Raw genomic sequence first — 25,492 nt, forward strand, 5'->3', positions numbered from 1 at the left:
AAGGACCTGTTTCCCCTCGCGGAGAGGTCAAATACCAGGACACAGATTTAAGGTGATTGGTCGAAGGATTAGAGGGGATGTAAGGAAAAACTTTTTCACCCAGAGGGTCGTGAGTATCTGGAATTCACTGATTGGATCGGTGGTGGAGGCAGAAACCCTCAACTCATTTAAAAAGGTACCTGGAGCTGCACCTGAAGTGTTGTAACCGGCAAGACTATGGACCAGGTGCTGGAAGGTGGGATTAGATTGGGGCTAGTTCTTTCAGCCAGCACAGACACCATGGGCTGAATTATCTCTTTCTGTGCCGTAACTTTTCTATGGTTCTATGGACAATAGCACTCCCTCAGTATTGAACTGGAGTGTCAGCCTAGATTTCGGTGCTTAAGTCCTGGAGTGAGACTTGAAACCAAAACCTTTGCACTTAGAGACAAGAGCATTACCAACTGAGGCACAGCTAACACCAAGAAAGGGAAACAGTAAATGTGACAAAAAAAAAATCAAGAAATGTGCTGAGCGCTAACCATCCAGCAGGATGGCTTCAGGAGATGTGTTTATGATATTTCGATAAGGGTCATCATAAAAAGGACAAGATCGAAGGGTTTGGCACTGCAGTCAAGGACGGGGGACAGGAATAGTCAACCTGGCTCGTGGACCTACAGATTCTCACCAGAAGAACCAACCGCATGGAGGATTGCAAGTTATCAGACAAATCCAAGGGGTATTTGGGGCTGAGAGTTTAAAGCAATTTTAAGCGGAATAACCAAATCCTGGGAGGGTTTTGGTTTTGAATTGAGTGAGTTTGGGGCAGAAACGTGGGGTTTTGCCTGTAGCTTTTTCGAAAAAGCTTTATCTTATAAGTCGTGGTAACTTGTGTGTTTGGGTGGGAGCCAAGATTAAATCGTGGAGGGACTTAAATCGGACTAACCAATCAAGGTGTCGTGTGGTGTCCTTTAAATTAGTTTAGAGGTCTTTGTATCAGAGTGTTAGGAGGGTTTTAATAAACAAGCTTGTGGTTCAGCCCAACCCTGTGTCTGTGCAATTTGTCCCTTATAAAATCCTAAAGTCAAGATCCATCAGTAAGGGGAGAAACGGGAGCGGGAACCTCTTACACTTCTTCCAATCTTTATTTCTCTTTCTGTACTTGATTTAACTCTAATTCACCCTCGCTCTTCACCTTTTGCAATCCTAAGATTTCATTGGTTAAGAAGATAGATGATTTGTCCCATCATACACTGAGGCCCTCACCACACAGTTATCCGCTCACACTTCTAGCAAGTTGAAGCGCAAAACTTTATTCAGCTGAAGGATGCAGAGAAAAGTCTAAATAATGGGACAGATCACAAAATGCCTACCTCCGGGAAATGCTGCCCATTATATTAAAAAATCTTGTGTATGCGCACACTTCCCCTCTCCACAAACATTGCTTCCTGTTCTCTCTAGATTCCTTCATGTGTGAACTTCTAACACTGAAACCCCCAGTTACAATAGAATTTCCAATGTAAACAGGGCCTAATAACATTATAATTGTAGACTGTAACCATGATGTAGCTATCTGTATCTTGTTTTGTCACCCTTTTCGAATATGTGCATCATGTAAACGATCATTTTTGTTTTTAATCAATTTAGTGTCATATTTGTTTGGTCTGAGTTTGTTGGTTTTCGGGATATCCTGTAAAGGTGTTCCATTAGTTTTCTACTGAAATGTTGAAGAAATGTTCCCAATCCATTTGCTGTATTAGCTTCCTCGTTTAATTGAATTTAACCCTTTTAAAATCGTATATCTGGTATTCATTCCACAGGTGTGCTACAATTTCCATTTCATGCATATTTTCATATTCAGAAAAGACCCCAAAAATATTTTCTACTGAGGCTTTTGACTCTCCAAGTTTTCATCATAAAGGATTTGTGAGAAAGGCCACTGGAGACATAACAATGCACTGTCTGAACTTTAAATATAATGGGAGTGTTTTGCAAGAGAGAACAAAATCAAGGTAGAGATAAGGATAGGAAGGAAGACATGGAAGATATAGATGCAGACCAGTGTGAACTAGGTAATGGACTTCACAATGATGCACAGCCAAAATGGTATGCATGCTTTCAAGACTAAACTTGAATTAGAAAAGAATCATTTATAGAATGAGGAGATAAGAAAGAGAACTGTGATTTACCTTACTATATAATCACAAGGAGTTTTCAGATACTCCATGAAATTGTTTTCTAATCCTAAAGGACAGTTTCATTGAAAAAATAGTAAGAAAATATTACCAGAGAATAAAGAGGCTCTAAGGAAGTGAGGCACTGTAGAAGAGCTAAAAGATATCAAAACATTGACTGACAAAACCAAGAAAAAGCATAACAGTCAATGTTCCAAAAATCAATCTAGGGTTGAATGTGAACGTACAAGGCACTCAAAAGAAAACTGCAAAGTTAGAAACTACGGAGGGTTATATATAAATGAGATCCACTTTTATTTTCTAGAGATATGTGTGACAGATGTGTACATTGATGTACTCTTACAGTTTTCATGATCTCCTGGACACCATCTCTTAGGCTCTTCAGGATCTTATTACAGCCCTCCTGCTCATCAGTGAGCTGTCAGTAACAGAGCCCAGTACCAGTGGCATGACAGGAGTATTTGTCTCTAGGCCTAGCAGCACATGCCAGTGCTCTTCCCAGACCCCTCAGATGCCTTCACAATTGACCAAAAGAAAACAGGACCAGGCTGCCACTAAAGTACCAAGAGGCTCATATTAAGGAAATGCAGCCTTCTTTTGCACACGTGTCACCCAAAAGGAATACCAGAATATGACAGCGGACAAGGTATGTGGAGAAGCGGAGCAAGCAAAGTGTTAATAAAGTGAAGAATTTAGATTAACAATAAATGCCCTGTAACACAGTTGAGCTACTGGTTGTAGCAGATCCTTTTATCACATGTATGATTAAACAAAGAAGTAGAAAACACAATATTCAAATGCTGGCAGATGGACGCAAGGACAAAGAGGCTGATGAGTTGCAAAATCTATATGGAGGATGCAATTAAAGCCCTGAGAAGGTCCGCTGAATTATCTTATTGCTGATATCTTTGGCTGCCATTGCAGGTTGTTCAATGACATCCTCTTCCACTACCGGTCCCTCTGCCTCTCCTTGATCCTCTGCCATTTTGCCTTCCTCCCCCGAGATTTCCATTGGGAGTAGGATAATCTTTTAGAGTATACAGCAATCAACCACAGTTTTGGATACAGTAGGTGGCATACTGTAGGCTATTTTCTTTTCCATTGAAGTAAATGAAAAAAAAATTTGTGTGGAGTGTAAATGGGGCTGTTGATTTGCTATCGCTCATTTTCTTCTACTGCTCAAGATCAATTTTGCCCCTTAATTCTCCAATAGATATTATTGCTGAGTTCAGTATCACCAATCCCTTCTGTGGGCAGACCTGCATTCCCCTATTAGAGATTTACCTTTCTGCCCAATATCTGATCAATCGATAGCATGATACAGAAATTGTAACAATGAAACTCTTCATTATTTAAACTGGATACTATAATCTCACACATATTTGTTTCTTATCTACCAATAAGTCAAAGCCAAATGTAAACCAACAAGTGAGTTTATTCTACCTGTAATACGTGAACGAACAGCATAGTATTTCAGTGAATTTCAAAATATTTCACAATGTTTCACAACATAGAAAATCACAAAGCATGACACGTTATTTGTTCACAGCCTAATCTCAATTTAACAACAGTGTTGCTGGGTTAAAATCTTGGATTTCCTTACTTAATACTGTTATGAGAGCTCTATCATCACAAGAACCGCAGCAGTTCAATAAGGTGGGCCATCACCAGCTCCGCAGGGCAACCAGGGATTGGCAATAAATACAGCCTGTTTGGGGAGCTGGTGGTATAATGGTAATGTCACTGAACTAGTAATCCAGAGGCCCAGGCTAATGCCCTGGGGACATGAGTTCAAATCCCACCATGGCAGCTGGTGGAATCTAAATTTCATTAATATAAATCTGGAATTGAAGGCTAGTCTGCCATGAAACTGTCATTGATTGTCGTAAAAACCCATCTGGTTCACGAATGCCCTTTAGGAAATGAAATCTGCTCTCCTTACCTGGTGTGTCCTACATGTGACTCCCGACCCTGAATCCATGCTGACTGTACAGGATTAAACTAGTAAACAGCAAACAGTTATGAGTATTAATTTCCTTCTTTTAACACTGAAATGAAAACTCATGGGTCTGTAGTCACCCAGGCCTGTTTGTCACTACTTTTCAAATTTTGGAAATAGCCCAACTGGCTTCCCATCTAATAGTGTCTATGTGCTTTAGAATTGTACAGACTTACAGATGATCTGATAGAAGTCTATAAAATCATTAAAGGACTGGATAGCATCCTTATGGATAGATTATGCAGTTTAGCAGACTGGCAAGGACCAGGGTACATGAGCTTAAACTATATAAGATTAGCAATAGACTGGATGTTGATGATCTTCTTTCCTGTTACAACCAGGTGGAAGAGAGGTCTAGGGTTCCCTTTCAGCCTTCACCTGGTCTTACTGTAACAGGGTTTAATTTTAAACACAGTGTTTTTAGCTCCCCCTTGGTGAATCCTTGTTCACCACTTTTCAATCATAAGGCAAACATGCTTCCTTAGGTTTAAAGAAGAAAAGTTTAAAATTATTAAACTTAAACTCTAATTTGTTTGCCGCCTATGGATACACAACATGCCCACACTAGCATGCACATGCAATATACACATACAAATAGAGACAGAAAAGAGAAGAAAAATAAAGTGGAAAAAGTTTGAGGCAATATTTGAAGAGTTCTTGTTACGGTTCTTCGAGCTCACTGTAGAGTCCTTGATTGCAGGTAGATCTTGCTTTTCGTTGGGGCCCAGTATTCTTCTTAAAGCTTGTTCGCTGTAGAAGACTTTTCTCTCTTGGGGTTCATGCGTCTTCAGTGGATTCAGAGGCTTGTGAGAAAGAGATGGGAGCAGACAGGAGAGATCTTCTCAGCCCAGGAGCAAACAGACACTCTCAGTTCAAACTGTTTCTACAATTCAGAAAACCCCAGGTTGCCAAGCAGGTTAGTCATGTGACTAACTGGTCTGACCATGCCTTGGATTGTATCATCTTAGCAGTCTCTGGAATGCTCCTCTTACAATACCTGGTGATTTTGGTCCATCATGGGTTGAATGTGTCAGGGATGGTCCTTTGTCCTTCCAATCACTGGCTGTTAATATTCAACTGTATTTTCCAGCCACAGCTGATCTGTTTAACAAGTCCTTTCTTAACTCCAGTAATAGTTTAATATCAATGTTCATGACAAAATTAATGTGCCTCATTCTTGGCAGGTGGGGACCTAGCATGACATTTCGCAAGAGAGTAGTGAGTCTGTGGAATGCATTGCTGGCTGGTGTGGCACATGCTGATGCTGTGTGCGCTTCAAGAGGCAAGTAGGTTGAGTCTTGATTGGAGCAGAGATCATATCATATAGAAGCTATGGTGCCTTTATAGATAACACTAGGTCCATGTGATCTCCTTGACTGGTTTTGATCACCTGCAGGAGTCTTAGAGGAATTTTTCACAGTATTGTTTCCCTTATTGGCCCTGGCTTTTTTCTCTGTGGTTTTGCCTCTTCCAGATTACTTGGCTGTGGGGGATGGCGCTAGTGATGCGATGAGAGTAAACAAATGTTTAGTAATGATTCTCTTGCCATTATGGTGTGGGACAGGCTTGATGAAGCAGCTGGTATTTTCTGGCCTATCAATTTTGTATAGTATATGGCAATCCAGTATCCGCTGTGTGATGGAATATTGGTATAATAGGCTTAATTAGGTAGAATTTAGATATAGTTGTTATAACTTTTAGAATGAGAGATTGAATAAATGGTCAGTTTTCAAGACTCACTGAAATTCCCCTTTAAGAAGGTAGAGTTAGAAATTTCAAGGTCCTTCAAGGTCCCAGTTACAATAATAGAATGTGAACCAGAAACACCTTTTAAGTTGGGAAATCTATTTCAGAATTTCTGTTGCCAGGGCCTTGGAGGATAAACACACATTGAAATATCCTGTGTGACATCAGTAAGAGGTAGCAATAAACGTAATTGATAGTGTTGGTTGGTGATGTAGACAGGTCGACTCAAAAGGTTGATACAAGGTACCATAAAAACACAATTATAGATAGTAAAACAATAAATGAAATAGTACAGGAACAAGAGGACAAGTAAACACAATTATAAACACTTTGACCAGATAAATGCTCACAACTTCAAGAGCAGGGGAATTCCAGCAAAACATTAAGTGGAGATGCGGGTTATTGATACTACCAAATATGGATCTTAAAAGCAGGAAAAACACACACAGAAAGGTTCTTAAAAGCAGGAAAAACACACACAGAAAGGTAACACCTATATGGTGTTGAATTCCTCAACAATACTTCTCACTCTATGGCTTACTCAGGGAATTTAAGGTAAAAGTTTACTTTAAATTTTGATGAATATTCTAAGATATTTTGCTGTAACATTAGCAGGGTTAAACGTTTGGATTCTATGTTTGAAATATTATATGTTACATCTCTTAGTAATATTTGATACTGTGATATACTTATCCACTTAATAGTGTTATTGCATGTTTAATTAATAAATATATAAAAGTTAATAAATTGTCTCATGGAGCATTCTGTATACAACTACAAGAACCCCTTCTCTGTGTCACTTTGAGTGGACAGTTGCATATTGAAGAGAGTTTCCCAGGCCCTTATAATATCTGGGATATTTATGACTTAGCCCTAATTACTTAAAAACAGGCTATCCAAAAGATGGTAATATACTCTGTTAGTTTTCTTTCTTTGAGGGAAAACTAGTTCAATTCTTGGACTCAAATAAGTGTCTATAAGAATTTGTCTGGTTTGAACTTAATTAAAGGAGATTCATAGGGATGTATTCCTGATTTGGTTTCGTCCCTATAAGGGATTAAAGTCATTAATCACTTCAGCCGTACTGGTCTCCAACACTCACTCCTTACGATTGGCTCTTGAAGTGTAATGCTGTATGGTCATTTCATCGAACCATGATGACTCATTCAGCGGACTGAATTTTATGCCGCCCAGCGGGTCGGATGGTAGCATGGGAGTAGTGTAAAATTGAGTGGGAGGCCTACCCGCCTCGCTTCCACCTCCGGTCAACTTTATGACGATCAGGCGGGGAGTGGGGGGGGGGGGTGGGGAGGAGAGAAACAGCCTCCCCCCCCCAGCCCATCCAATCAAGGCTCTTAATGGCTACTTAAGGGCCCTTGCCTGCCTCCACGAGTATTTTACCTGTGACAAGTGGGCGTTCTGGAGACATGAAAGGCCGCCCAGCGATAGCTGCCGGCCTTTCCGCGCCTTGGGGAGGGGGTGCCATTACAGTCGGGCACAGGGTGCCTGATTGTAGGCCGCTCCCACCTTCCAACCCACCCTGGGACCCAAGACGCCCCTCCCCCTCCCCCCAAATGACCGCTCCAGCCTCACCAGGGAAGGACTGATCTCCCTGGTGAGGCATGCCCAACTTACCTCGTCTCCTGGCTCCATCTGGTCAGCTGGGCTGCAGGCCCAGCAGTGGCCACTGCTCCCGGTGGTGCTGCTGGGACTAAGAGCTGCCAGCCTGCTGATTGGCTGACAGCTCAATGAGGCGGGACTTCCTCCCTCAAGCGGGATGGATCCCCGGGCTAAAGCCAGTGGCGAATTCCAGTCCGCCTATGGTAAAACCCAGCCCAGCAAGTCTCATGCTATCCACTCATCCTTGATAATTGCTTCACAGTTTTTCTGGCCTTGTGAGTTCCTGTACCTTCCTTAAGCTTTTTTGATCAACAGACCTTTATCACATCTCTTCACTTATCTACTATACCAAGCTTTCTCATGTCCCATTGCAAACACAATTCATAGCATTCACCTCAATTATATTTTTCTGAGATGCTCCTCTTTTGATTACCCCTCACTTGGATGCCCCATGTAACTTTACTTCCCTCAAGAAGCCTCTTTAAAATTTACTTGTCACAGGTGATTTGCAATGTAACTTTTTTATCTTCGCATTTTATAAGACTATCATTTTGTGGGAAATATCAGCTATTTTGAAGTTGTCTGTCAACATTGACTAGTTTTGTAGGTTGGCACTTACACTTGATAAAATACTAAATATTTGGCCTTGATAACTGACAAGCTGAGGGAAATGCTAACCTCATAATCCTATATATTTCTGATTACAATATTTCAACTGTTTTTTGTGTAATCTATTCCACAAAGAAGTCTTCAAATAAATTGTAAATAACTCACCGTAATTGAAAGATCCATATTCTTATGGTCGAATTTAATATTTCCATGGTATTGTTGCTTATACAACAAAATGGAGAAGTAATATTTGCAGCGAAGTGAAATGTATCTATTTAATGCAAACAGAAAGAGAAAATGACATTATGAATATATTGTCAGATACAGTAAATACTGGTATATGCTGGTTGGCTTCCTAAAAGAATAAATGATAAATAACCTTTATGGGAGGGACAGCATGCTTGACAAATCTCTTGGGAGTTTTTTCAGGAGTAAACAAACCTTATGGGCAGGGGGAACTGCATGTATGTTGTGTATTTAAATTTCACTAAAGCTTAGATTGTCTGGAAGCTATTGCAGTGCTTCTGAAATGGATTAAAAAATTGGCCAAAGCAAAGGAATGCAAAGGATAGCTGGATGTGGAACTAAATCAGCTGGAAAGCATTAACTAATTGTGTGTCTCAGGGATCAGTGGTGGGACTATTGCTATTTACAATGGAAATACATTATCTGAAAATGGGGGAGAAACAAAACTCTGTCAGGATTGCAGATGAAACTAAACTAGGAGGAACTGGAAACAACACAGAGAGGCTGACCAAATTCAGGAAGATCTGGATAGATTTGGGAGCTAGGCTGATGAGTGGCAGTTGTCAGTTAATGTGGATGAATACAAAATCGCAAGATTGGGAAAAGATAATAAGCAATGTCAATATAAGCTAAATGGTATTATTCTACAACACACAACACAGGAGAGTGATTTGGTGGATAGATTACTGAAACCATGAGTACAGATTATGTTAACAAAAGCAATTAGTGTCTTGGACTGCATAGATTGAGGACTAGATAACTAATCTCAGGAAGCCACTGAGTTTGGACAGAATGCTGAGCCCTACTGAAGTTCAGAGTGGTATTCTAATCAACATATTACAAAAACATTAACTTGCATTTATATACTGCCTTGAATATAGTTAAGTGCCCCAAGGCGCTTCACAGGAGAAAAAAGATATTCAGGCTCTGTACAGGATGCAGCACAGGTCAACAAATTATAGGCAGCTGCTTATAACAAACATAGTTATTGCTTGGTGTTAAATTTTATTTTTTATTTTTAGAACTAGCATTTAAACAATTAAAATCCAAGGCCACACAGGGTAGCTCACCAATAAAATCCACCAACATTTTGTTACGGATTTCCTTGCCAATATCAAAGAATCGTTATCCTTATAATATTGATAAGCAATGCAGCCTTCTATGAATGGCTGTGGATCTAAGATAATTAGGAGAGATGCAGTCACCTATTTCCTTTTGCTTCTGCATAACTTCAAGGGGTAGGCTTTGCATTTCTTCAGAAAGCTGCTTTACCAGAGAAAGTCCACTGCAGTTTTTCAGGTTAGGAGCGCAAGACCGCTGTGTTTCAAGTTTGCACCAACAGTGCAAGGAAGGTAGGTTAAATTGAAGCTATAAGTAAATTTCTGGTTTAAAGATTAGATTTAGTGAGAAAGAGGGCAGTTTTAAAATTATTTCAATAATAGTATTTTATTGTTTTATGTATTAAGGAGAACAGGAAAGTGTATGATACTGTATATGGTTTACCCATTTTATTCAGTTGGTTTAAAGCACCAGTGTCAGTGTGACAGAATCTAATTTGAACGTAGAAACCTACCGGCCTGACTGAAGCAATGTCATTTCATCACCTCAAATGCATCAACTCCCTTACAAGGTCATAAGATTTTTATGAAGGAATAAAATACACGATTGAATGAATTGTGACAATTACCGCCGGAATGTATGATATGCTTTGTGCCTTTCTTCCATTATTTTATCAAGCAGCTGTATAAACTTCTTCAGGTTCTTGATCTGGTTTACGGCATTCTTGTACATTTCCAAAGTGTCGAAGTACTGTCTGCTCAAAATAACAATGCAAAATTACTAATCTCAGGCACACTAAAGGCTTTGAAAATTGAATCAATTTACACAGTACAGAAAAAGTCTCAAAAGACTTTGGGGGGAAATTTTAATCCCTAAAAATGGATGGGTTTAGTTTAGGTGGGAGAGTAAAAAGCTAAAAATCTGAAACAGAAAACCAACCTGCCTGGAACCCACCCACTTCCAGTTTTATCAGAGACGGAACAAGAGGCGGGCAACCAATCCACTCACAGGAAGCAAATTGGTGATTTAAATATTTTAATGAAGCTGCCAGCTTTCATTTTAACAGCAGGCAGTCGGATTTCCCTGGCCCTGGGAAACCCAGCAGGTTAAAGGAGGTGAGAAGGTATGAGGTATGTGCCTTTACAGCACTTTTGTGGGCCAAGGGAAGTGTATCCCCCATGCCTAACAAGCTACCCAGTGAACCTACTCTCCCATACAATTGGCTGAATATTATGTTCTCCCCCATGGCAAGTTTGAAGGTGGCAAGATCATTTAATTGGGTGTACGGTAACGGATGGGGAGACCACGCAACCTTCCCACCTCCACCCAAATTAAGTCCGTGGCAGGAAGGCCCAAGGATGACAATTAATGCCCAATTAAGGGCCTCATCCTGCCGCCATCAGTATTAGCCCAGTGGCGGGTGGGCCTGTTGCCACACGGGGAGCACAAGAAGTAAATCCATGCATAATAAAACATGAAATGGTGGAAATACTCAGCAGGTCTGGCAGCATCTGTGGACAGCAAAGCAGAGTTAATATTTCAGGTCAGTGACCCTTCATCACAAGTGGCAAAAGTTCGAAATGTTTAAGCAAATAAAGTGGGGGGTGGGGCAAGAGATAACAAAGGGCAAGGTGTTGATAGGACAGAGGGTCACAGAGAATAACTGGCCAGTTGGTCATGGAGCAAAGGCAAACGGTATGTTAATGGTGTGTTGACAGACAAAGCATTAGTGCAGAAAGGGTGTTAATTGACAGAAAAATGAACAGCTCTGGCCCAAAGCACAAACATGAAAAAACAGTGGGTAGGCACATGATAAAAAAATGAATGACGAAACAAACTAAAATAAAATAAACAAATTAAAATAATAATGGAAAAGAAAAAAGAACTAAAAATAAAAAGGGGGGCACGTCATGCTCTGAAATGATTGAACTCAATGTTCCGCGAAGCGGTCACCCAATCTGCGTTTAGTCTTCCCAGTGTAGAGGAGACCACATTGTGAGCAGCGAATACAGTATACTAAATTGAAAGAAGTACAAGTAAATCGCTGCTTCTCCTGAAATGAGTGTGTGGGGTCTTGGATAGTGAAGAGAGAGGATGTAAAAGGGCAGGTGTTACACCTCCTGCAATTGCATGGCAAGGTGCTGTTGGAAAGGAACAAGGTGTTGGGGGTAATGGAGGAATGGACCAGGGTGTCGCGGAGGGAACAATCCCTTCGGAATGCTGACAGGGGAGGGGAGGTGAAGATGCATTTGGTAGTGGCATCACGCTAGATGTGGTGGCAATGGCGGAGGACGATCCTTTGGATGTGGAGGCTGGTGGGGTGGAAAGTGAGGACAAGGGGAACCCTGTCATGGTTCTGGGAGGGAGGGGAAGGAGTGAGGGTAGAGGTGCGGGAAATGTGCGAGGGTAGAGGTGCAGGAAATGGGCGCGTGTAGAGGTGCGGGAAATGGGCCGGGCACGGTTGAGGGCCCTGTCAACTGCAGTGGGGGGGAATCCTCAGTTGAGGAAAAAGAAAGACATATCAGAAGCACTGTTGTGGAAGATTGCATCATCAGAGCAGATGCGTCGGAGATGGAGAAACCGGGAGAATGGAATGGAGTCATTACAGCAGGCAGGGTGTGAAGAAGTGTAGTCGAGGTAGCTGTGGGAGTCGATGGGCTTATAATGAATATTAGTGGACAGCCTATCCCCAGAGATGGAGATAGAGAAGTCGAGGAAGGGAAGGGAAGTGTCGGAAATGGACCATGTAAAGGTGAGAGAAGGGTGAAAATTGGAAGCAAAGTTTATAAAGTTTTCCAGTTTGGGGCGGGAGCAGGAAACGGCACTGATACAGTCATCAATGCACCAGAAACAGAGTTGGGGAGGGGGCCTGAGTAGGACTGGAACAAGGAATGTTCGACATATCCCACAAAAAGCAGGCATAAATAGGACCCATGCAGGGTCCTTGAAGGAAGTCAGTGGAGTTGAAGGAGAAGTCGTTCAACGTGAGAACAAGTTCAGCCAGGCAGAGGAGGGTGGTGGTGGTTGGGGATTGGTTGGGCCTCTGTTTAAGGAAGAAGCAGAGAGCCCTCAGGCCATCCTGGTGCGGGATGGAGGTGTAGAGAGATTGGATGTCCATAGTGAAGAGGAGGCAGTTGGGGCCAGGAAACTGGAAATTGTCAAAATGATGTAGGGTGTCGGAAGAGTCACGGATGTAGATGGGAAGAGACTGGACCAGGGGAGAAAAGATAGAGTCAAGATAGGAAGAAATAAGTTCAGTGGGGCAGGAACAGGCTGAAACAATGGGTCTGCCGGGACAGTCCTGTTTGTGGATTTTAAGAAGGAGGTAGAAGTGGGCTGTCCGGGGTTGCGGGACTACGAGGTTGGAAACTGTAGAGGGAAGATCTCCAGAGGAGATGAGGTCAGTGTCAGTCCTGTGGACAGTAGCTTGATGTGCGGTGGTGGGATTGGTAAACCCGTGCATGTTGCTTGCTAGTTCCTGGGACAGGAGGGGGGCGGTGCCCTCGTTTAAAGGCACTTAGTGCCTATCAGGAGCCACTGAGAGTCACCACCTGCTCTTGCACCCTTGCTGCCGACCCCCCTACACCCCCCTCCCCCATGACCCCCACTCCGCGCAATCCCTCCCGCCATCACTCACCTTTGGCCTGGGTCCATCGACGATCCTGGGCCTAGGGCATTACCAGCAGCAACCACCGCCTCTGCGGTGACGCTGCTCAGTAAAATAGTTGTCAGCCTCTGGTTGGCTGGTAGCTCTCAGTGGGTGCGAATCCCAGGGAAGGCCCACTGCTGCTCAGTTAAGTGCCTGATTGCCATGTGATGCGGCGGGCCTTCCCAAAAAGAGGCAATGTGGGGCTCTCACGAGCTCTTCAGCTGGTGATCAAGACACCCGTCAGCTCCATAAAATACCGCCCAATCTGTCTGTTCCCGCAGCCCATGCAATCGGACACCCACTGCAATCACCATTTGCTCCACCCCCAGATCACCATCTGCTCCCTCTGACTATCATCTCAGTTCTCCCCTGCTATTAGACCACCATCTGCCTTTTTTTCCCCATTCGTTCCTGGGATGTGGGTGTCGCTGGCTAGTCCAGCATTTATTGCCCATCCCTAATGGCCCTTGAGAAGGTGGTGGTGAGCTGCCTTCTTGAACCGCTGCAGTCCGTGTGGGGTAGGTACACCTAAAGTGCTGTTAGGAAGGGAGTTCCAGGATTTTGACCAAGCGACAGTGAAGGAACGGTGATATAGTTCCAAGTCAGGATGGTGCATGGCTTGGAGGGGAACTTGCAGGTGGTGACATTCCCATGCATCTGCTGCCCTTGTCCTTCTAGGGGTTAGCGGTAGCGGGTTTGGAAGGTGCTGTCTAAGCAGCCTTGGTGCGTTGCTGCAGTGCATCTTGTAGATAGTACACACTGCTGCCATTGTGCGTCGTTGGTGGAGGGAGTGAATGTTTGTGAATGGGATGCCAATCAAGCAGGCTGCTTTGTCCTGAATGGTGTCGAGCTTTGAGTGTTGTTTGAGTCGTACCCATCCAGGCAAGTGGAGAGTATTCCATCACACTCTTGTCTTGTGCCTTGTAGATGGTGGACAGCCATTGGGGAGTCAGACGGTGAGTTACTTGCCGCAGGATTCCTAGCCTCTGAGCTGCTCTTGTAGCACGGTATTTATATGGCTACTCCAGTTCAGTTTCTGGTCAATGGTAACTCCCAGGATGTTGATAGTAGGGTATTCAGCAATGGTAATGCCATTGAATGTCAAGGGGAGATGGTTAGATTCTCTCTTGTTGGAAATGATCATTGCCTGGCACTAGTGTGGCACAAATGTTACTTGCCACTTATCAGTCCAAGCCTGGATATTGTCCAGGTCTTGCTGAATTTCGACATGGACTGCTTCAGTATCTGAGGAGTCACAAATGTTGCTGAACATTGTGCAAACATCAGCGAATATCCCCACTTCTTACCTTATGATTGAAGGAAGGTCATTGATGAAGCAGCTGAAGATGGTTGGGCCTCAGACACCACCGTGAGGAACTCCTGCAATGATGTACTGGAACTAAGATGATTGACCTCCAACAACCACAGCCATCTTCCTTTGCCTGAGGTACGATTCCAAACAGCAGAGAGTTTTCCCCCTGATTCCCATTGACTCCAGTTTTGCTAGGACACGTTGATGCCATACTCAGTCAAATGCTGCCTTGATGTCAAGGGCAGTCACTCTCACCTCACCTCTTGAGTTCAGCCCTTTTGTCCATGTTTGAACCAAGACTGTAATGAGGTCTGGAGCTGAGTGGCCCTGGTGTAACCCAAACTGACAGTCAGTGAGCAGATTATTGCTAAGCAAGTGCCACTTGATAGCCCTTCCGGCGACACCTTCCATTACTTTACTGATGATTGAGAGTAGACTGATGGGGCGATAATTGGCCAGGTTGGACTTGTAATGCTTTTTGTACACAGGACATACCTGGGCAATTTTCCACATTGCTGGGTGGATGCCAGTGTTGTAGCTATACTGGAACAGCTTGGCTAAAGGTGCAGCAAGTTCTGAAGCACAGGTCTTCAGTACTATTGCCAGAATGTTGTCAGGACCCATAGCCTTTGCAATATCCAGTGCCTTCAGTCGTTTCTTCATATCATGCGGAGTGAATCGAATTGGCTGAATACTGGCATCTGTGATGCTGGGGACTTCAGGAGGAGGCCAAGATGGACCATCCACTCGGCACTTCTAGCTGAAGATTGTTGCAAATGCTTCAGCCTTATCTTTCACACTGATTTGCTGGGCTCCCCCATCATTGAGGATGGGGAAATTTGTGGAGCAACCTCCTCCAGTTAGCCTCCACCTCATGATCAGGACTTCACCCTGCGTTCAGGGCCCCACACCATGATCAGGCAGCGGCCCCCCCACCCCATTTTGCAACTGGATATTCACACCACACCCCATTCCCCCCACCTCCACAATTTCTCCCATTCCCACTGGACATCCTTGCTCTCAGCCCAGCTCGGCTGTGTCCTTGTGTTCCAGGATTTCACGCCCAATGGGCAGCTTGCCTGTTAATCAGGCTGGCCTTGGGCGGGAAACCCATAAAAAAATACCATTGTTTCCTGACCTCAAACTAGCCCCCACTCCCTCCCCACTGCCAAGTGATTATCCAGCCCCTAGCTTCATTTTAATAGGATTTATCGCAAACAAGTAGTTTAGTCCAGGATCTGGTATAAAGCAGTATTAAAGCTTTGAGAAATTAAAATGTAGAAACTGCTATACATTAAGTCCTTAGGTGTCCATGTCTAATTGTACAGAATTTTTAAATTTGAATTAGGATCTTTCAAAATATCATCAAAGCGTTCAGAAAACAAACACATCAGTCAACATTTATTTCAGTTTTGGTATGGGGCTACTGCTTGTAGCTGCAGAGTACTTCTGGTGTAGCCTAAGCAGTCTGTGATCCTTTCATTGATCTTCTTTCTAAAAAGAAGAGATTTAGGGAATTCTGACTAGGAAATAAATGTGGCACTATTGCGTTTGTGGGGGGGAATTTGCACTACAACAACGACCACAAACTCTTATGAATACCTAAATACCAACAGCAAATAAAAATAAAGCCAAATGCGCAATGAATCTTGTTGTAAGCCTCATTAAACACACCTCAGTACAGAGCTCAGGCCCAAGAAACCCTGCATGCCATTTTTTTTTAACGGATAGCGAGTTGACTGTCGGGTGTACTTGAATATGGGAAAACTGTGAATGTCTAAACCACATCATCAGCACTCCAAAAAAATATTCAAATTATATTCCTGTATTGCTTAATTCCACCAGTGCAAATGCAAGTGATAGGTCTCTAACCAGCTGGGATAGCCACCCTGTTTCTGATGGGGAACATCCACTTTACGTATGAAAATGCAGCATTACCGATTGAAAAATATACACATAAAGCCTTCATGGAAGACCAGGATACTTACTTCATGATCATAGCATGGTTTATGTAAGTTTGGGTGGGATATCTGCAACATGTTGTCAGTAAGTAACAAATCTGGCTTGAACTCTCAAATGTACAATTCAACTTGCCGACCATGTGGACCAAGCTTGTAACAATGTTGGCATGCAAGTGATTGGCTTCAATTCTTACCCTCAGGTACACAGTTTTTGTATCTTCTTGTTGGGAGAGTGGGGAGATCACAGTGCTATTTTCTTATAGTACCTTATTAATCTGTGTTTGAATAAATAACATTGTGTATTCTGTGTAATAATTCATGGATATCTGAGGTCCACTTGGGTCCTCCACAACGTTCTTAAAGAGGATTAGGATGGGCCTATTTCTTAAAAGTTTCTTTCTATTTAATTCACCTACATTGACGTTTGGACCAATTTATTGCTAAACTGCTTTTTTGACAGTCATGCAATGGTGGCCTGGCAATGACTCTAACTCTCTTCCTTTCTTTTTGATGGGTATTCACCCTCTGCATTTTAGTATTCTAAAGTGAAAGGACCCTGTGAACAGCCAGAGTCACCCAGCTCTTACTTACAATGGAGTTGCTCCAACCTGCTCCTTGTAATCAGCATCACTTTAGTGGGTGCTAAAGGGAATCCTGGCTTGAGAACCACCATGGTAACAAAAAAAAAGCAAGGAAATATCTGGTAAGACCATTAGTTTTTTTTTTATTAAATCATCCCTCTCCTTTCAGCTCTCCACTGATTGAATTTCTTCTGACAACACAGCGTCATAGCTGAACATATTGGGGACATTTGCTCCTTCACTAGACTGTCGCTGTGTTTGATGGAACAGTTCTGGAATAGGTCAGGACCTGGATAATCTGCACGGCATCCAACCGCCACAAACTGCCTATGCTTGGAGTTTGCACTTCCCTGGCCAATATGGAATCTGGCATGTGTTTGGTGGCTAGTACTCCCAATGCAATGAGATGTACTGGATTCTAGAAGATGCCCAGCTGGACCCCCAAAGACGAGGACAATTTTCAAAGGAGGCCAAAGGTGACAGATGAGAAGTTTCTCTGGGGTGGGTGAAGTGGTGGGGAGTATCTGTCCTGCATATTTTGGAAGTTATAATGCTAGGCACAGAATTAAAGCATGGTGCTCCACAATAACTGGCAACAGGATTTTACTTATTAAATGTGCATTGTGCATTACAAATAAATACCTTGTAATTTCCTCCTTGTTCCCATGAAGTTCTTGTTCCGTGTTGATCCTTTTCCTCAGGCGATTGATCTCCACATCAATACTCTTGGGATTTCTGGTGACTTCTAATCGCTGCGTGCAAATCTGCCTGGCTTTAACAATGCCTCGCTAGAATAAACCAGAACATAAGAAGCTGAGCAAAGAGGAAAGGGCACTTGGCATATCATGCTGAATCTAACTAAGGATACATGCTTCAGGCAGCACCATCCATAACTTTAACCTCCACATCTAATTGCATATTAGATGGGAAATTTATGGCCCTGTTTGTGAATAAAAGTAAAAGCTTCATGTTGCCTGTTCCCTCAGGATTCCTTCCTGGCAGTGCAAATTCAGAAAAAATTAGTGGACCCATACCAGCACCTTCCTGTTGCTCTGCCCCAGCGCTTATGATATTTAAATTCCCAACTTCAGTCCAGGTTCCCACTGATAAAAATCAGAGTCAGTGCAGCAAGACAACTGCAGGAAAAGACTGAAGGGACCATTTTACCCTTACCCACTGGGCAGGAAACAGGCAGGTTTGGGTTGGCTGCCGATTTTATACCCAGCCCAACTTTATTCACCATTGAAGTCAATGGGTTGCAAATTGGACACCTGGCCCAAAACGACTAATTTCCCACCTGGTGGTTGGGTTAAATTTACCCCCCATAAAGTCAGCTGCAGCAGCTGGAACTGATGTCAGCAGGGAGGGTTACCATTTAAGCATCACATCAGTGGAATGGAGCAACATCTGATGGGAATGCACTGGTGTTTCTATGCTGTACGACTCTATGACTCTATGTGTGCCAGCACACAAGAATGTGAGAATTTTGGCTGACAACAGCTTTGTAAAGTTTTTCACTCACAACTCCTCAAATAATGAAGCAGTGCTAGTCCAGGTCTTGCTGCATGTGGACAACATTCAGGCTTGGGCTGGTAAGTTGCAAGTAACATTTCAGTAGTCATCATAGGAAGTCTAGGTTGCTGACTTGGTTTTTCGTTTCTACAGGTTGTAGTATTTCATTCTGTTTGGGTTTTTTCATCTTTATCTCAATCTTGCAGATGGATTACTGTGGCACAGTGGTGCAGTGGTTAGCACCGCAGCCTCACAGCTCCAGCGACCCGGGTTCAATTCTGGGTACTGCCTGTGTGGAGTTTGCAAGTTCTCCCTGTGTCTGCGTGGGTTTCCTCCGGGTGCTCCGGTTTCCTCCCACATGCCAAAGACTTGCAGGTTGATAGGTTAATTGGCCATTATAAATTGCCCCTAGTATAGGTAGGTGGTAGGGAAAATATAGGGACAGGTGGGGATGTGGTAGGGATATGGGATTAGTGTAGGATTAGTATAAATGGGTGGTTGATGGTCGGCACAGACTCGGTGGGCCGAAGGGCCTGTTTCAGTGCTGTATCTCTAAAACTAAAACTCTCCTGGTTCTTTCTCTCATGGATATTGCTGTACTTAATTCACTGCTCTTTGCATGAAGGTCTTTTCCTTTGTACCTATAAGCGCAGAAATTTTGCTGTGGCACATTTTCCCATAGTGTTCAGTTTACCCACACTTAAAACACTCAGCTTTACTTGCTGGGCCCTGCTCGTCTGTGGGTCTTCTTGGCTCCACAACATTGACAAGGTTTTCCTATGTCATGTGCCTTCTCACCTGTATGTTTTTTCTGTTCCCCGAAGTGTTTCCCTGGCATTGGCTTAACCAGTTGGATGGGCATTGGACTCTTTCTCATCCACGGCTTGTCTTTAGCTCGTAGGATGTCTCTATTCTGTGTGTGAACTATCTTACCATTTGAATGGCCTTTTCCAGCGTAAGGCCTTCCTTGGACTGCAACAGGTCTAACAAGGAGTCATCAGCTATGCTGACAACTATCCTGTCTCTGATTAGTTCTGCCTTTACTTCACCGTATTCGCAACCTTCTGCCAATCTATACAAGTCATTAATAAAGGAGTCTACAGATTCACCAATCTTCTGCACCTGCTTCATAAATTTGGCTCTTTCCACGATTTTATTGGTACAGATTAAAATATTTATCAAAGGCTTGGAGTACCTCTTTGAAGTTATTGGTAGTATCATTGATCCATTGTCAGACAATTACGTCGTCCGCTATCGCTCCTACTGAATACAGGAGTGTGTTCCCTTGCTCCACTTCAGATTTGGTCCGATTTGAGAAGTAATTCTGAAGTTTAAGATATAAAAACAAGAAATGCTGGAAATACTCAGCAGATGCTGCCAGACCTGCTGAATATTTCCAGCATTTCTTGGTTTTATTTCAGATTTCCAGCATTTGCAGTATTTTGCTTTAATTTTAGTGATTAATCCGAATGTTAAGAACCTTTTTCTCCACACTAGACAATTTTGGATCTGATTGGGACCTTCTTGATTCTGGTAAATCTCAGACATTCCCAATTTTGGATCAATATTGCTTCCTTTTGTTTGTTAGGCTTTGCTAGGGTGTTCCCCTTTAATTTAAAAATTTTCAGACTCTGTGTTCTGTTCGGAGCTTTTCTGTACTCCCCGACCTTTCCAATGATTGCTGCATTTTTTTCCCCGCCAAGGCTGGGCAATGGCTGACAACTGTACTCGCCTCCTTAGTCGCCGATTCCAGTGAGATTGCATTCAGCACCCAGTTTTTTTTCCCCAGTGCGCCATTTAAATAAATGGCCAGTTTCACTGTCTCACTGATCCTGGATCATTGCCCAGCATGAATATTCAGACCCGACCACTGGATCTGCTGGAAGTACCGACACAGAGCCCCACACTGCTGTGGCCTGGTCTGAGAGGTTGCAGAACTCTTCACAGCCTCTTCTGCCAGTAAACTGTTTTCTTACTGTACCGGGCCAGTATTTATCTTTAAATTTCTCTGTTGTTCCCCTGGTGTTTCTTCCAACAGTAAGGAGACCTTCATATTTTCCTGGTCACTTTCACCATTGCCATCATGCTGCGTTATTGGATTTGTATTAGTAGCGTTATAAGGCATTCCAGATAAAGTTGTAGACCCTGGTAAAGGTTAACTAACAACTCTACATTATTTACAGTTACTATAGACACTCTCAGCAAGCCACCTAAGCTTGCATCCTTCATGCTGCTATACCACCTTCTTCTCAAACCTATCTCGTGTGACTGCTGCATCATCACTCATACAGTGGGAGGGGTCCCTCTCACTGTCTTCTGTATTAACCCTTTACATTTTTTTATTTGTTCATGGCTAGGCTAGCATTTATTGCCCATTCCTAACTGCCCTTGAGAAGGTGGTGGTGAGCTGCCTTCTTGGACCCCTGCAGTCCAATGTGGGGTAAGTACACCAACAGTGCTGTTAGAAAGGGAGTTCCAGGATTTTGACCCAGCGACAGTGAAGGAACGGCGATATAGTTCCAAGTCAGGATGGTGTGTGGCTTGGACAGGAACTTGCAGGTGGTGGTGTTCCCATGTATGTGCTGCCCTTGTCCTTCTAGGTGGTAGAGGTCGCGGGTTTGGAAGATGCTGTCTAAGGAGCCTTCGTGCATTGCTGCAGTGCATCTTGTAGATGGTACACTCTGCTGCCACTGTGCATCGGTGGTGGAGGGATTGAATGTTTGTGGATGGGGTGCCAATCAAGTGGGCTGCTCTGTCCTGGGTGGTGTCGAGCTTCTTGAGTGTTATTGAGTTGCACTCATCCAGGCAAGTGGAGAGTATTTCATCACACTCATGACTTGTGCCTTGTAAATGGTGAGTTATTCGCCGCAGGATTCCTAGCCTCTGACCTGCTCTTGTAACCACAGTATTTATATGCTACTCCAGTTCAGGTTCTGGTCAATGGTAACCCCCAGGATGCTGATAGTGGGGGATTCAGTGATCATAATGCCATTGAATGTCAAAGGGCAATGTTTCGATTCTCTCTTATTGAAGATGGTCATTGCCTGGCACTTGTGTGGCACGAATGTTACTTGCCATTATCAGCCCAAGCCTGGATATTGTCCAGATGGTTTCTACACGGACTGCTTCAGTATCTGAGGAGTCGCAAATGGTGCTAACATTGTACAATCATCAGCGAACATCCCCACTTCTGACCTTATGATTGAAAGGAGGTCATTGATGAAGCAGCTGAAGATGGTTTGGCCTAGGACACCACCCTGAGGAACTCCTGCAGTTATGTCCTGGAGCTCAGATGATAGACCACCAACAATCACAACCATCTTCCTTTGTGCTCGGTATGACTCCTACTAGCGGAGAGTTTTTCCCGATTCCCATTGACTCCAGTTTTGCTAGGGCTCCTTGATGCCAGGTTCGGTCAAATGCTGCCTTGATGTCAAGGGCAGTCACTCTCACCTCACCTCTTGAATTCAGCTTTTTTGTCCCTGTTTGAACCAAGGCAGTAATGAGGTCTGGAACTGAGTGGCCCTGGCGTAACCCAAACTGAGCATCAGTGAGCAGTTTATTACTAAGCAAGTGCCACTTGGCAGCACTATTGACGACACCTTCCATCACTTTACTGGTGATTGAGAGTAGACCGAGGGGGCGGTAAGGAGGAATTCCTGGAGTGCGTACATGATGGTTTTTTGGACCAATATGTTGAGGAAACTACTAGAGACAAGGCCATCCTAGACTGGGTATTGTGCAATGATAAAGGATTAGTTAACAATCTTGTTGTGCGGGGTTCCTTGGGGAAGAGCGGCCATAACATGATGGAATTCTTCATTAAGATGGAGAATGAGAGAGTTGATTCCGAGACCAGGGTCCTGAATCTAAATAAAGGAAACTATGAAGGTATGAGGCGCGAGTTGGCTATGATAGATTGGGGAACGTTACTTAAAGGGTTGACAGTGGATAGGCAATGGCGGGCATTTAAAGAGTGTATGGATGAATTACAACAATTGTTCATTTCTGTCTGGCGCAAAAATAAAACAGGAAGAGTGGCTCAACCATGGCTTACAAAAGAAATTAGGGATAGTATTGGGAGCACTTTAGAATTCAGCAAAGGAGGACAAAGGGATTGATTAAGAAGGGGAAAATAGAGTATGAGAGTAAGCTTGCAGAGAACATAAAAACTGACTGTAAAAGCTTCTATAGATATGTGAAGGGAAAAAGATTATTGAAGACAAATGTAGGTCCCTTGTGTCAGAAATGGGGGAATTTATAATGGGGAACAAAGAAATGGCAGACCAATTAAATACATACTTTGGTTCTGTCTTCACAAAGGAGGACACAAATTACCTCCCAGAAATGTTGGGAAACATAGGGTCTAGTGAGAAGGAGGAACTGTATGAAATTAAATCCCCAGGCCCTGATAATCTACATCCCAGAGTACTTAAGGAAGTGGCCCTAGAAATAGTAGATGCAGTGCTGGTCATTTTTCAAAATTCTATCGACTCTGGAACAGTTCCAACGGATTGGAGGGTAGCTAATGTAACATTAGTTAATGTAGCTAATGTAAAAAGGAGGTAGAGAGAAAACAGGGAATTATAGACTGGTTAGCCTGACATCAGTAGTGGGAAAAATGCTAGAGTCCATTATAAAAGATGTAATAGCAGAGCACTTGGAAAACAATGACAGGATTGGGCAAAGTCAACATGGATTTATGAAAGGGAAATCATGCTTGACAAATCTACTGGAATTTTTTGAGGATGTAACTCGTAGAATAGACAAGGGAGAACCAGTGGATGTGGTGTATTTGGATTTTCAGAAGGCTTTTGATAAGGTCCCACATAAAAGATTAGGGTGCAAAATTAAAGCACATGGGATTGGGGGTAAGGTACTGACATGGACAGAGAAGTGGTTGGCAGACAGAAACAAAGAGTAGGAATAACTGGGTCTTTTTCCGAGTGGCAGGCAGTGACTAGTGGGATACCGCAGGAATCAGTGCTAGGATCCCAGCTATTCACAATATATATTAATGATATAGATGAGGGAATTAAATGTAATATATCCAAGTTTGCAGACGACACAAAGCTGGGTGGGAGGGTGAGCTGTGAGGAGGATGCAGAGTAGCTCCAGAGTGATTTGGACAGGTTGAGTGAGTGGACAAATACATGGCAGATGCAGTATAATGTGGATAAATGTGAGGTTATCCACTTTGGTGGCAAAAACAGAAAGGCAGATTATGATCTGAATGGCGATAGATTGGGAAAGGGGGAGGTGCAACGAGACCTGGGTGTCCTTGTGCACCGGTCGCTGAAAGTAAGCACGCAGGTGCAGCAGGCAGTTAGGAAGGCAAATGGTATGTTGGCTTTCATAGCGAGAGGATTTGAGTACAGGAGCAAGGATGTCTTGCTGCAATTATACAAGGCCTTGGTGAGACCACATTCTGGAATACTGTGTGTAGTTTTGGTCTCCTTATCTGAGGAAGGATGTTCTTGCTATGGAGGGAGTGCAGCGAAGGTTCACCAGACTGATTCCTGGGATGACAGGACTGACGTGTGAAGAGAGATTGGGTTGATTAGGCTTGTATTCACTAGAGTTTAGATGAATGAGAAGGGTTCCCATAGAAATCTACAAAATTCTAACAGGACTGGACAGACTAGATGCAGGAAGGATGTTCTCAATGGCGGGGGAGTCCAGGACGAGGGGTCACAATCTAAGGATAAGTGGCAAGCCATTTAGGACGGAGATGAGGAGGGATTTCTTCACCTAGAGAGTGTTGAACCTTTAGAATTCTCTACCACAGAAAGCAGTTGAGGCCAAATCATTAAATATATTCAAGAAAGAGTTAGATATAGTTCTTAGGGCTTAAGGGATCAAGGGATATGGGGAGAAAGCGGGAACAGGGTACTGAGTTTGGATAATCAGCCATGATCATATTGAACGATGGTGCAGGCTCGAAGGGCCGAATGGCCTACTCCTGCTCCTATTTTTCTATTTTTCTAATTGGCTGGGTTGGACTTGTCCTGCCTTTTGTGTACAGGACATACCTGGGCAATTTTCCACATTGCTGCGTAGAGGCCAGTGTTGTAGTTGAACTGGAACAGCTTGGCTAGGGGCACGGCAAGTTCTGGAGCACAGGTCTTCATCCTTATACTACACAGGACAAAGCACTTCACTTGATTGCCACCCTATTCACCGCCTTAAACATTCACTACCTCCTCCACTGGCGCACAGTGGCTACAGTGTGTACCATCTATAAGATGCACTGCAGTAATGGCAACAAGCAAAATTCGCCAAGGCTTCATCGACAGCATCTCCCAAACCCCTGACCTCCATCAGCTAGAAGGTCAACGGCAACAATCACATGGGAATGCCAGCACCTCCAAGTTCCCCTCAAAGTCACACACCATCCTGTCTTGGAACTATATTGCCATTCCTTCATGGTCAATTGGTCAAACTCTTTGTATTCCCTATCTAACAGCACAGGCATTCAGACAACAGAATCAGTTCCTGTTCACCACACGGACTGTAGTGGCTCAAGAAAATGGCCCACCACAACCTTCTTAACGGTAATAAATGCTGGCTGTACCCCAGTGATGCTCATATCCTATGAATGAAAAGTGTATAAAACCCTCTGTCCTGCCATTCTCACAGGCATGTTTCACAGCTGCAACCCAGAGGATGTCAATCAAAACCACTACCCAAGATCAAACAAGCCATACATAGCAAGACCTCACAGAACTACACATCTCTGGCATGCAAGTGGTGCAAATATTAATCAGATTCTACATCATTCCCTACATTTTGTAGTTGACAGTGAGAAACAAAACCCCTAGGCGCATTGCAGTCAGCAATAGAAAATCTAATTAATAATCAAAGATTATGTAACATTTTCATCACAGGCATCAAACAGAACTATTCACACTCCTGCAGATAAACTATTAAACCAGTCCCAGGATAGGGATAACTCAGTCAGTCAGTCAGTCAGTGACTGTGAAGGTTACTGCTGTGCTCTTGCTACTAAGGCTTGGAAGTGGCT

At 43.4% G+C, this 25,492-nt stretch overlaps 1 protein-coding gene across 4 annotated transcripts in view; it reads right to left on the reverse strand.

The window, feature by feature from the left end:
• Positions 1-25,492, reverse strand: part of LOC137356957 (structural maintenance of chromosomes protein 6-like) — a 204,418-nt gene that overhangs the window by 9,116 nt on the left and 169,810 nt on the right. For 3 of the 4 annotated variants that reach the window (XM_068022873.1, XM_068022850.1, XM_068022860.1), the window contains 3 exons: positions 17,599-17,744; positions 10,082-10,207; positions 8,314-8,419 (listed from right to left, as the gene is read on the reverse strand). In XM_068022873.1, the coding sequence (XP_067878974.1) occupies positions 8,314-8,419; positions 10,082-10,207; positions 17,599-17,744 (378 nt within the window). The remainder of the gene's footprint in view (positions 1-8,313; positions 8,420-10,081; positions 10,208-17,598; positions 17,745-25,492) is intronic. The other variant, XM_068022867.1, reaches the window with a different exon arrangement.

The sequence above is a fragment of the Heterodontus francisci genome, chromosome 3, assembly GCF_036365525.1.
Source record: "Heterodontus francisci isolate sHetFra1 chromosome 3, sHetFra1.hap1, whole genome shotgun sequence".
Lineage (NCBI taxonomy): Eukaryota > Metazoa > Chordata > Chondrichthyes > Heterodontiformes > Heterodontidae > Heterodontus > Heterodontus francisci.